This window comes from Panthera leo, chromosome A1, assembly GCF_018350215.1.
Source record: "Panthera leo isolate Ple1 chromosome A1, P.leo_Ple1_pat1.1, whole genome shotgun sequence".
Taxonomy (NCBI): Eukaryota; Metazoa; Chordata; class Mammalia; order Carnivora; family Felidae; genus Panthera; species Panthera leo.
Genome location: NC_056679.1, coordinates 192184886 through 192197773, shown reverse-complemented (window position 1 = coordinate 192197773; position 12888 = coordinate 192184886). Strand labels below are relative to the sequence as shown.

Sequence of the window (12888 nt, the reverse complement as noted above, 5' to 3'; positions counted from 1 at the left end):
TCTGTATAAACTGCCAAATGTTCTTAAATTCGTGGTTCTGCTAATGCAATAAGGTTGACTACCAACGACGAGCTTAATTGTTAGCTTGTCCTGATATGCATGAGCTCAGTTTAGAGTCAGATTTTAAGTCCAGGCTATTAATGAGTATTCTAATTTCTCAATTTATTCAGTCTGCAAGTTTCTATTGTGCACCTACTAGATAACAGACACTGTAAATAGGTGCTGGGAAAATAGCACATGGAAGACATAATCTCTACCAATCTCATTGGAGCTTACAATCTGCATTGCCAGAGTACATAATTCACAAAAATACAGTATGAGCTGTAAAGTACAGCACGCTGATGTCTTTTAGATTGAGGTTCAGGGATAGTCATTAGAGAAAGGACATTTAAGCTGAGATCTAAGAGATGGCTAAGAATGAACCAGGCAGAGGAACAACATGAAAAAGCTACTGAGACAATATGAGAACTTGGTGGATTCCAGCAGCCTAAGAGACCAGTGCGTGTGGAATCCAGAAGCAAGGATGTGAGTGTAAGAACAGGAGTCCAAGATGTAAAGGGTGGGATCAGGCAGGGCCTTTTAAGCCCTGCAAGATGATTTTTTTTTTCCAGTAACAATGGGAAACTACTGCAATAATTTTTTATCAGGGAATTGTCAAGATCTGATTTATAATTCAGTCACTGATACCATGCCAAGAAGATTCTTCATCCCCAGTAACAGTGCATCTTCTTCTCAAAGTTCAAGTAACTGTATAAAGAACTATGAGCATCTAAATTCTATGGTATTTGCTTTTGGGTTTAGCATTTTTAAATTCTAAAGCTAGGTCGAATTCAAACAAACAAAACCCCTGGTCAGTCAGATGTGTGTCTTAAACTTTTCTTCCTAGAGTTCCTGTGAATGAATTTTATTCTTGCTGTCCACAACAATGCCAGCCATAGGAAACTAAAAAATAAACTGGACATTCAAGCAGAAAAGCTTTCATAATGAATCCCCAAAGAAAATAGTTACATTATTGGGAAAGAATGCTCCCTCCCAACCCTACCCCAGACTGATGTTTATATCCCAGCAACTGGGCTATTACAGAAATATCTGTTCCTGACATTGTTCAACTATTTAACCAAAGAGAAGAACAGACCTCAAGAGAATGCTCAATAATGGGGGGGGGGGGAAGAACAAGGATTTATAATTAAATAGTATATAGGATCCCATTATGCTGGAGTCCAATAATCCAAAAGCTACATACACAAAATTATGCATTTTTCTTCAAAGAGCATCTGTGGTTCTAATTCTCAAAGGGTCTATGATCGAAAAAAGATTAAGAACCACTGAAATAGCAATTTCTTCCTGAGCTACTGTGATCACCATTAATAATTTCTTATAAAACTGAAGGGATAAGACACATCTGAGTTTTAGTTATTTGTTCTTCTAAAGCTTTAGTAAATGATGTGTTCAAGTAAGCAATTACATGAAACAGAACCAAATTTTTGATCTAAAGTTCAGATGGAGGGTAGAATCAACATGATGGGTAAAGACCTATTTCACATTCAAAGTTCAGTCTTTGAAAGAATAGAAGGGAAGAACCCAAGTTAACAAAAAAAGTAAAAAAAACCAAACAACAAAAAACAAGCCAAGTCATAAAAGATATCAATTCTATCTCCAACAAGAATGGCACATTTACCACCAGGCAAAGTATTTATAAAGGTAGTTTGTGTTTAAGAACGTAACACTTTGGGTGATTAAAAAGTTTCTCCTCTTTGGGTGAAACCTGCATAAGGCTTTAGAGATGACCAACAATGAATCATACTGCAGGTGTTAGTTCTGAATACCTACTTCTGGCTTTTCATGATCTTTTCCTCCAGTAGGAAACCACAATTGAGTCCAAAGTCCGATTCCACTATGTCTAGGGGTAGAGTCAATTCAAACTTGACCCTCATTTGTATTATTTGGATCACTGCAAAAACATCTAGGGATCAAAGAGAATGGCGCGGTGTCACGGTGGTGAAGGGTGTTGTACGTTGGAATTTGGCACAGTTTCCTTAAAGGTCCTTGAAAATTCACGTGCAGAAGGTCTGGCAGTATCTTCTGTAAACTTTAGTGTTGCCATATTTCTGAAGGAGCTCTTGGGCCTGCTGCTGCATGTCCTGGGTTACGCTGCCAGGACACTGGGCCCCGATGTGAAGCAGAATGAGACAGCACTCCAGCACATCTGGGAAGGGCCAGATCTGAAAGGGGACACAAGGATGAACAAGGAAGCATTTGGAGGACTCACATATACCTGTACAGAAGGCACCAGCAACTCAAAGTCTCATCTAGTGACACTACTCAGGCACGGCTGAACTGAGGAAGGCTCTTCCTCAGTAACTCTAAGGGTAGATGATACTCAAAACTGGGAGGGCTCAGACTGGGGTATCCTTCTCAAATGACAGAATCATCTTCTAGAGCCCTACTCAATTCATTCAAAACATGACTCTCCTCTAATACCAGGGCCACATTCAAATACACCTACCCATCTGTAAGCTATCAAATACATGGTACCAATTTTAATTTTATTTTACTTCCCAGATGCAAAATGTGTTCCATTTCTCTGAAGACCGAGGTATAAAATTGCTTGTGTTGCCAATAATCCTATTCTCACAAAACATTTTAGTTAACCCAAGACAACGGGATCCTAAATTTTTAAGCATATACAAATGTGTAGCAATTTTATAAATGGAACACAAAATTAGATGACCTTAAAGAATTTGGTCCAGTCAGTTGATAATATAAACAATAATGTTTTATTAAATGAACTGATATCTTACCTTAACACTCTCAGGAAATTTAGCTATTCTCTCATTTGCCTCCGTAAGACTTTTGGTTAATTCAGGCAGAGAAAGTGGCTGATTTTTTTCTTCTTTACTAGTAACGATAAAAAAAAATTACAAGTCATATGCCTTGCCCCACAAAACTTTTAACTATTACCCTATAAATAAAATTCTTTTGTTATCTCTTTCATCTTTAATACAAAGGTCAAGAGGAGGGAATTTAATGTGATGTGATATGAGGTTTTCAAAGTGAAATATCATTCCTCACCATTTGCCAAATCCCCAGTTCTTAGATACATAGCTCTAATGAAAAGTTAGGCCCTTCAGGGGATTTGATCTGCAGCTAAGTGCACAAAGCCTGGATTTCTCTGGGGAATGGTTAGACACAGCTCAGGCTCCTAACTGTTGGTATATGGATGCACATTCTTCTGGAAAGAGTGTCTGAATCTTCTCAAAGGAGTCCTGTGATCCAAAGGTTAAGAGCTGCTGAGTTAGAAAGATTTTTAGTGTTTTTCTTGTTACTAAAACCTAGTAACTGCCTAGAGTGTGATAGCTTACTGGAGAAGTGACTCAAAACTCTAACTCAAGATTTCAGTGGGACTATTTTTACAGCAATAAATATATAAGGGCTTCAAAACATTTTAGTTTTGTTTTTTTTTTTTCAGTTAGTAATAATAGCTATCAGTTTATTGATGGTACTAGTTACAACGTTTTATTTACGCCCTGTGCTGGGGAGAAATAATCTAGGTAAAAGGCCCTCAGCATAATGACCAATCAATAATTGTTAATCACTGCAAATGCCCATAGCAGAAGACCCTGTAATATATGCAAATGAGCTCTACAGTGATTGCGGATCGGCTCCTGTCATCCATCTGGCCCCTATGTTCAGTGGAAGTGATTAGGATGTTACATTCTGATCATTTGGGATTTTCTCAATTCGGTGTGCAGTTTTGTACACTACTCTTTTTGTGTATTTTCTGGGATAGCATAGAATAATCGAAAAACCGTGGTTTTCATTAATGATACAATAATGCACTTCCATTTTACTTGGTTAATTTTTTGGGGGGAGGGGAATCTATCGCCTAGAGATAAGATTTTATTGTCCTATTGTTATTTTTTACTGAGGTTTTTTTTTTTTTTTAAGTTATTTTTATTTGAGAGAGAGAGAGAGAGAGAGAGAGAGAGTGCAAGCAAGAGAAGGGCAGAGAGAGAATTCCAAGCAGGTCCCATGCTCAGTACAGAGCCCAACGCCAGGACTCAATCCCACAATGGGATCGTGACCTGAGCTGAAATCCAGAGTTGGAGGCTGAACCTACTGAGCACCAGGTGTCCCTATCCTATTATTAATACTATTTGTGATTTCATTTAATTCCCCAAACAAGCAAGGTAGGAGTAGGTACTCCCAGTTGTATATATGGGAACAAATGCTCAGAAACATTAAGAATCTTGCCTGAGCTCAGTCAGCAGAGCCGGATTAGAACCCCATGTCAGACTCCAAAGCCTGTGCATTCTACATGATGGTGCCAGCAAGTGACCTGATCAAGCTCATCACATACTGATTTTTATCTGAGAAGCCAGCATGGTATTTCCAATTCCACCTTATACTTACCACTGGTTCTGAGGACTAGAGAGGGGCTGTTCTGCTACCTGCTCAGATTCATTCTTATCAGGACCATTCGTTGTGGATTTACAGACTTGACTCTTCTGGTGTTGGCGGATCATTTCTGCCAAGGTCTCTTGTACTTCAACAACGGTTCTCTGTGAGTTTTGGAGACTGGCGTGTTTTTCTGAAAAGAGCTCTTTACAAGTGATCAGCATTTGCTCGCTTTCTTCTGTGAGGCTCAAGTCTAATTCTGGAGGCCCGCTTGGCTTTGGCTGAGAAATATTAGGGTCTGTTTCTTCAGGGCTGGCACTGTCTATCTGCTGGCTTTGCTCCACAGAAGTTGTCCTTCCGTGAGCAGCTCTTGCCCAGACACTGGATTTAGGGCAAGGCTTGGAGAGAGACCACCAGAATTCATACAGACGTCCATAAATAAAAAAGGCCTCTAAACTTTTGAAAGCTGGTGTGGTAGGGGACTGATGTTCACCCAGTTTGTCTCTTAGGTGGTCACAGCCTAGAAGAAGAGAAGGATTTAGGGTTGTGCATTTCTGTTTCTGCTAGATACACATTCCTCTTCCCGTTACATTTCCTATCACCCAAGGGGCAGAGCTCAAGAACAAGGATAGCAGTGATCCATGGGGTTACATGCTTTTCACCTAAAGCCAATCAGAGCTAAACATCTCCTGACCTAGGACAGCGTTCTTGTTGCTGTAGTCTGCGAGTCAATCAAAGCATTACAGAAAAAGTATTCCATCTTCCTATGAAAGCTCTGGGGTTTGATCTCACTATGTCTCTGAAAAATCAGTGATTTAGTTTAGTGACTAATTATGCAGTTCAAAGAATGTCCCTTCTGTTGTGCTTCTCCATTCTTTTTTTTTTTTTTTTTACGTCTATTTATTTATTTAATGTAATCTCTACACCCAATGTGGGGCTTGAACTCACGACCCTGAGATCAAGAGCTGCATGCTCTTACAACTGAGCCAACCAGGTGCCCCATGTGCTTCTCCATTCTTAACTAACTTCTGAGCACATTGCTATTTCTCTTAAACCATGGAGAAAAATTTGTAGAAGGCAGCAAGGTAGGTAAGGTAGGTAAGGCCAGGTAAAGGAAAACAGCTTAGCCGTTCTGGCCCCCTCTTAGGAGCTTGGGTAAGAGAATTCAAACTTGGTGCTAAATGACACAACTGGCCAGTCTCTTTCAATAATGTTTGTACTCCTGGTGCTACACCATCGGTGGTGTTTACATCATCCATTAGTAGGCATGCTCCGGCAAAGGTTGGGGTCATTTACCCTCAGGAAGAAAGGCTGAGTGCACTTCCTGCATGATGGTGAAGTTTCCGGAGTCGTAGCTCCGGACCACAGCCCGAAGCAGGGCTTCCACAGCCGCGTCCCAGGAGGCCACATGCTGGCTTAGCACTGCCAACGTCAGATCATGGCAAATATGAAGCAGAAGCTGGAGGGAAGAGCCAGAGTTTCAGTTAAACATTCTTGCACAGCAAGCACTGGGATGATACAGAAATATTCCTATTGACTGCACTTGGAAGGAAGGACACAGTGCAAGTTTAAGAAAGGTCCTCCTGTCTCCATCACCCATTTTTGCTTCCCTATCTGAGAAACTTCCATATCTAGTTGCACAGCAACATACCTTGTCTGGTGTTAAAGTCTGTTCATGCTAAAAAAAAATGCTGTGACATTTACATTTAATTAAAACAAAAAGTGAGTTTCAGAACTAAAAGCTGTAATTAAACAAACCAACCCACCTGGAGTACAATTAAGAAAATTGTACAATTAAGAAAATTTATCAGTTTTAAGTGAGCCATTTGATGAATTTTGATAAATACATGTATCTCTATAGATACACATGCTACAATCACCACCACGATCAAGACAGAACATTTTCGTCACTGCAGAATATTCCCATGTGCCCCTTTGCAGGCATTCCTCTCTCCCCACCCCCTGCAACCCCTCACCTGGTTTTTGTCACTATAAATTTTGTCTTTTCTAGAATTCAGATAAATGGAACCACAGCGTGTAGTCTTTTGTGTCTTGGTTCTTTCACTTACCATAATGCTTTCCAGATTTACCAGTATGATTTGTACATCACTAGCTTGTTCCTTTGTATTGCTGCACGTATAGTATTCCACTGTCTGGATAGGCTAGTTTGCACATCCATTCAGCAGCTGATGGATGTCTGGGTTGTTCTAGCTTTTGGCTGCTGTCCGCTAAGCTGCAGCGAACAGCTGTGTACAAGGCTGTATTTCTTTTAGTGAAATATCTGGGCAGTGGGATTGCTGGGTCACTGGGCACGTCTATATTTAACTTAATGGGAAACTGCCAAACTGTTTCTCAAGGTGCTATATTATCATTTGAGGAAGTCTCATTCCTCAAAAATAAATGAGCCTTCCCCCATTTTCAAAAGAAAAAGCAGATAAATTGACATACATTTATAGGATGGGTATAGCTGCTATAATGAATCAACTTTATCTCTGCATCAATACAGATAGATTTTACAAACTGGTCACTGAAGTAAGGCAAAAAATAATACTATGAGTGACCTAGGGGCTGACTTTGGTAAGCTAGGAAAGGAGAATGGGGCCAAAGGAAGGTCCGGGACACCAGGGACTTCAAACTTACTGTATTTCTTTTACTAAAAACTAGAAGAATATATGCAAAACAAAACCAAAAAAACTCTATGAAGCAAAATGACAAATCACGTGAACTCTGGTAATTCCTGGTTGATGAGTACTATATTTTTCTCTGTGCTTTTGTATAGGTTTAGGCTTTTTTTTTTTTTTTTTTTTTTTAAAGAGAATACTGATCTAAGACTAACTTCAAAGCTAAAGGGCCTTAATTAGTCTTGAAGGGATCTTTCCAGGTTGCCTGTGCCTGCCTTAGTCTTTTCTGAAATGCAAACTGGCATTCACTTGGTTTCCTTATTACACTAGACGTGGATTAAGGAAGGCTTACTGCAGAGTGCAGACAGGGTACCTGTTTGGAGGGAGTGTTATTTGTAGCAGATGGGTACTTGATAGTTTGCAGCTGCTGTAATGCTGCCTGGTACTGCTCTGGGGTCTCCAGGCTGAAGGTGCTCTTCCATACTGCAGTCACCCTCTCCACGAAGGGCCCTTCAGTGCCTGCAGCCCACACATTGTAGGAAGAACTTTTGCCCTCCGAAAGCTGCCTTTCCTCCAGGCGCTTGGACAGGAGCTCAAGAAGGCAAAACACCAGTCTCTGCCCCTGAAACCCAACAACAAGGACAGGAACTGTTAGGCAATGGAAGTGCCTGATTATCTCAAGAGCTCTTCTCAGTTTCTCTGTGTTCTGCATCACATCTGCAGCAACCAGACCCTTTAGGGGGCTGCCTCTGGCCAGTGTGAGTCATTGAGTGAGGGGGCGGGGAGTAGAGGTGATCTAATAGACATTTTTCCAGATGCCTTTGCAGGAATCCTGGAGGTAGCCTGGAGCCCAAGCAAATAGTTTTACGACACAGAATCCCAACTACGGCCCTGTCCACTGCAGTGTAGACCACATACAGGACAGTCACCTAAGACTTATGACCCAGTTTGAGAAAAGACAGCCTGGGCTCATCCAGTTCTTTCCCCTTGTCCAAACTTTACATTAAGGGATACAGAAGCAAAGTGCAATGGGCAGAAGGTGCTAGAGCAGATAAGCTGTGCAGATATGACAGCTGCGGCAGGTGTCGGGCGCCATGTCCCAGCAGGCTTCAGAGGAGTCAGCAAGTATCTTTCTTTTTGCTAAGACCTTCAGTTGCCATGAGGTTCACGTATACTCTTGTAACAGTATTTTCTCAGTTCGGCTTGGCAAAATATTAGCCCAAATAGCCTGACAATGACCAGAACAGCATTCTGCATAAACGTAAAGGTTTTCTTGCTTTCATAAGGATGCTTTTTAAAAGAAAAAAGAAATACTTAAATAACCATTCTGGAATTTTTTTTTTTGCTATGGATAAATTAAAATCTCTTTAGATTTGGTCATTTTATAAGTAATACACCAAGTGACACTGTCTTTGAGGGCATATTACTTTTGCTAGGAAGTAGCTTTCCTAGAAAGCTACTATTTTTCTTGGGTTTCAATATTTAGGTAGGAACTGTCTTTAGGTCCAGTTACTCTATTAGGGAGAGGGGAGCTTACAAAGTTCATGTTAGTATCTGAGCAGTAAAGCTGTCTAAAATGTTTATGTGTTTTAGAAAATGAGAGTGCTGATGCTTTTAAAGTAATCTCAGTTTGATGCGTCAAATAAAACAGTGGTGAGTTACTCATAGTTAACCAGAAAGGGATAAACAGACATTTAACAAAATGTTGATTTCGCCACACTTCGTTATGGCTTATAGTTAAAGAGTGATGCTATGGCGGAGCACCTTGATTTCTGTTGGAAATCCTCCCCTTCCTCTCCCTCTTCAAAGAAGACCTGATAACACCAATAAAGAAACACCAGACTGCTAGCTCAGGGCTATGCTGACTAAAATCGACTCATGTATGTTGTACACAAATTGATAAGGAAGGAGAATAATATGAATGACTACATTATCTCTTACTCTGAATATGGCAGTGGACAAGCCATGGTAGTTCCATGGGATAGTATGGCCAGGGCTGGCCTTCCAAGGGTACCTGCCAAACTGGTACAGCTGTGCAACTGGGTTATTCATTTGGAATTTGACTAGAAAAGGACTTGTGGCCTTTCCCTCTTAAATACCTGGAGATACAAGAACAGACTGACCTTTAGACTTTCATGTAGCTTCAGCGCTTCCTGGGCTCCCACCCAGTTCCTGGCCAAAAGCAGCTCTTGGGCACATCTGAGAGCCAGGGTAGAGGACAACTCATTCTCTCCTACAATTGAAGCCAGTTCTGCAGCTGTTTTAAGTGATGCTGCGTCTCCCTTCTTGGATAAAACTTTGGCTGCATCATAAGCAGAAGCAGCCCCTAAATAGCTGTAATACAAACAAAAACCCAAAAGTGTCATGAACAGATCTCCTATACCCTCTTCCATCTCAACGTAGAGAATGAGTGGCAGCATCCTACAGGGTAAGGACATACATTTGCTGAACTGAACCCAAATAGAGTTTTTATTCTCTCCCAGTTTCCTTATTTGATAGTAAAGACATTACTAGAGAAAGGTGGAATTTCTGAGTCTGCTACTGAGGTTTCTTCAGTAGTTATGGTGATTTATATAAGGGAGGTGATTTATATAAAGGATTCATCCAAGGACGATGAATCTTATGAAGCTAGGTTTAATACACATATGGCTTTTTGTTTTCTAGTCACTTTACCTCCCCCTCTAAACTTACTACTCTCGTCCTGCTCTTCTGCATCACAGCTCTTCGATGTTTGGGTACATGCCTGTTCCCTCCAGCTTACCATTTGGCGGCCACGGCATAATGGCCGTCTTTTTCCAGGATGGCTCCCCAGGTGAGGTACAGGTCCTTCAGGATCGGGTCTTCTGGGCGCAGTCGGGCCTTGGCAACTGCAATAGCTTCCCTAGAGGCCAGAACAGATAAAAAGCCAATTTGAAAAGGCTGGAAGATAGGATAAACTGTCCCTCTTGTGTTGTTTATACTGTTCCAACTTCCTGTACAAAACCATTTTCCTGCACTATGTGGGAAGTTAAATTTTTTTTTTACATTTATTTATTTTTGAGAGTCAGAGAGAGACAGCGTGAGCAGGGGAGGGGCAGAGAGAGAGGGAGACACAGAAGCTGAAGCAGGCTCCAGGCTCCGAGCTCAGCACAGAGCCCAACTCGGGGCTTGAAACCACAAACCGTGAGATCATGACCTGACCAGCCAAAGTCGGATGCTCAATCGACTGAGCCACCCAGGCACCCCACGTGGGAAGTTAAAACCACATGCTGAGCTCAATTCTTCACCTGGGTCAGCAGTTCTTAACGTGTGGTCTGTGGATTCCTGGGGATCCCCAAGTCTGTCACTTGACAACCAACAGTATTTTTGCCAATGGTAAATTTTGAGCTTTCAAGTAAAAACGAGAATTTTAGAAAATCTATGCCTGCCACTGTGGGCTAGATAGCTCCCCAAATGCTAAAGACTTTTCTGAAGAGACTGATGGTGATATTTAAGAATGTGAATGTTTCTGGATATTTTATAATGAAATGTGTTAACATTTGGAGTATCTGTATAATTCAGTGAGCTAATATTTTCAACTGACCTACAACTTCTGAGTTGTAGCCAACATAAAGTTGTAGCTAGAATAAAAGTATTTTAGATTAAGGTGATCTATGCAGAGCAATGTTTAAGAAGTATTTTGAGACATCAACTTACCAGACTTACCCTCCTGCCACTAAACTAGACAAAATATGTATGAAACAACTGTTTTCAGACATTGGATCCAGGAAGCTCAGGATTGTTATCCCCGAGAGAAGGGAACCTCCTAATAGCCATTTTCCTATAGAGAACCCAGCAGAGCCCCAGCAGTCTTACTGAGTGGAGGAGAGATAAAATAATTGGAATATGAGGGGCAGGATAATAGGAAGGAAGAAGCTATCCAGGGGAAGCCCTACAGAACTCTGGGGATCTCATGAGTCTTTGGCTAAACACAAAGCCATGCATGTGTAGGACATTCCTTAAGGCTGGATAAAGAACAATCAGGGAATTATAAGCTGAATAATTCCCAGAGTTCACTCAGGGCATAGGGGACTTCGGTGTTTTAACCAGCCAGACATTTGAGTTCTGATCTGTTGAACACACAGGCATTCAGTAAAGACACCAGAAGGTAGAAGGACAAACTAATTCTAGAATATAGATTTCTCTGGGTGGCTCGGTCGGTTAGGTGTCCGACTCTTGATTTTGGCTCAGGTCATGATTTCACGGTTTGTGAGTTCAAGCCCCATGTTGCGTTCTACACTGACAGTGAGGAGCCTGCTTGGGATTCTCTCTCTCTTTGCCTCTCCTGCGCACTCTCTCTCTCAAAATAAATAAACTTAAAAAAAAAAAAAAAAAGATTTCTCCAAACCTGTTCTAAGAAACCTTAAAAACAAGCCATGAAAAGATCAAGCTGTTCTATTAGCAACTTTAGTGCTCACTAAAACAGAGTTCAACACCCTTCAGAGGAAGACAAACCAAAACAGGAAAAAGACAAAGTCTCACCAAAGCCATCACATCAAACGGCTGAAAATCAGTGATGGAGAAAGTCCTAAAAACAGTGAGAAAAAAATGACAGTTCCTATATAACAAAGATGGGAATAGATGCAGTCAAGTCAAGAACAATGTAAGAGTAAACAGTCATCTCTGAAGCCCTGAAAGACAAAAACTGCCAATCTAGAATTCTACCCCCAGAGAAAGATCCTTTAAAATGAAGGCAAAATTAAAGACTTTTATAGACAAACAAAAGCTGATGGAATTGGTCACCAGAAGAATCACACTACATAAAAAATGAAATTCTTGTTCAGGTGAAGAAGGAATTGATAGCAGTTGGAACGTTGGACCTACGTAAGAGAATGAAAAATGCTAGAAATAAGTATGTGGGCAGGTATAAAAAAAGTTTTAAAGTTAAAAAGTTATTTAAAAAGATGACAGGTTATAGCAAAAATTCTAACACTGTAATGTGGGGCTATAACATGTCAAATATATGACAAGTAAGTAGCAGAAAGGACAGGAGGGAAGGAAAGAAATAAGTTTTATATAAGATGTAGGACAATATTAGTTGAAAGTAAACTGTGAAAATTAAAAACGCTAATCATGGGGCGCCTGGGTGGCTCAGTCGGTTAAATGCCTGACTCTTGGTTTCAGATCAGGTCACGATCTCATGGTTTGTGGGTTTGAGCCCCACGTTGGGCTCTGTGCTGATGGTGTGGAGCCTGCTTGGGATTCCCTCTCCCTCTCTCTCAATATAAATAAATAAACTTAAAAATTAAAAAAACATGCTAATCATCATCAACCCTAAAGCAACCATAAAATAGAGTATAGCTAATAAGCCAGGATTGGAGATAAGAAAATATTCAAGTAATCCAAAAGAAAGCAAAATAGCAAGATGGTAAATTTTAATTGCACCAATATTTATATTTAATGTAAATGGCCTAACCATTTCAATTAAAAGACAGAAACCAACAGAATGGATAAAAAAAAACCTGTATGCTGTTTATAAGAAATATTTTACTCCTTTTGTTTGTCATTACTTACAAATGTATTATAGTGAAAGTGTAGTAACTTGGAGAGGAAGGATTCAAACCAATCTCAGCAGAATGGTTGCTTCTTAGAGAAAGGATGAGGACAGAACTGGAGAAAGGCAATTCAGTCAAATCTGGAGTGTTATACTTAAAAATAACAACAGTCGGGGACATGGGGAGATTTTGGGGTGGCTGACAAGATCCCATCTCTTTTGTATTACACGGTTTCTCTATGTTTGCAACTTTAGGGATAAAGAAATTCTGAAAAAGATCAGTGGGAAATACTGATCGAAGTTAACGCTTGTTAAGTATGGGTAGTGGGTACACTGGTGTTTGTTAGGCTAGTGTGC

General features: G+C 40.5%; 2 protein-coding genes across 3 annotated transcripts in view; one reads left to right on the top strand and one right to left on the bottom strand.

Annotated features, from left to right (window-relative positions):
• CNOT8 (CCR4-NOT transcription complex subunit 8) overlaps nt 1–12888 on the top strand; it is a 36444-nt gene that overhangs the window by 17830 nt on the left and 5726 nt on the right. The window lies entirely within an intron of this gene.
• Nucleotides 1656–12888, bottom strand: part of GEMIN5 (gem nuclear organelle associated protein 5) — a 39905-nt gene continuing 28672 nt past the window's right edge. The window contains exons 22-28 of the mRNA XM_042948487.1: nt 9781–9900; nt 9143–9353; nt 7393–7641; nt 5695–5857; nt 4414–4918; nt 2802–2898; nt 1656–2222 (exon numbers count right to left, since the gene is read on the bottom strand). Coding sequence (XP_042804421.1) covers nt 2055–2222; nt 2802–2898; nt 4414–4918; nt 5695–5857; nt 7393–7641; nt 9143–9353; nt 9781–9900 — 1513 coding nt within the window. The 3' untranslated portion in view covers nt 1656–2054. The remainder of the gene's footprint in view (nt 2223–2801; nt 2899–4413; nt 4919–5694; nt 5858–7392; nt 7642–9142; nt 9354–9780; nt 9901–12888) is intronic.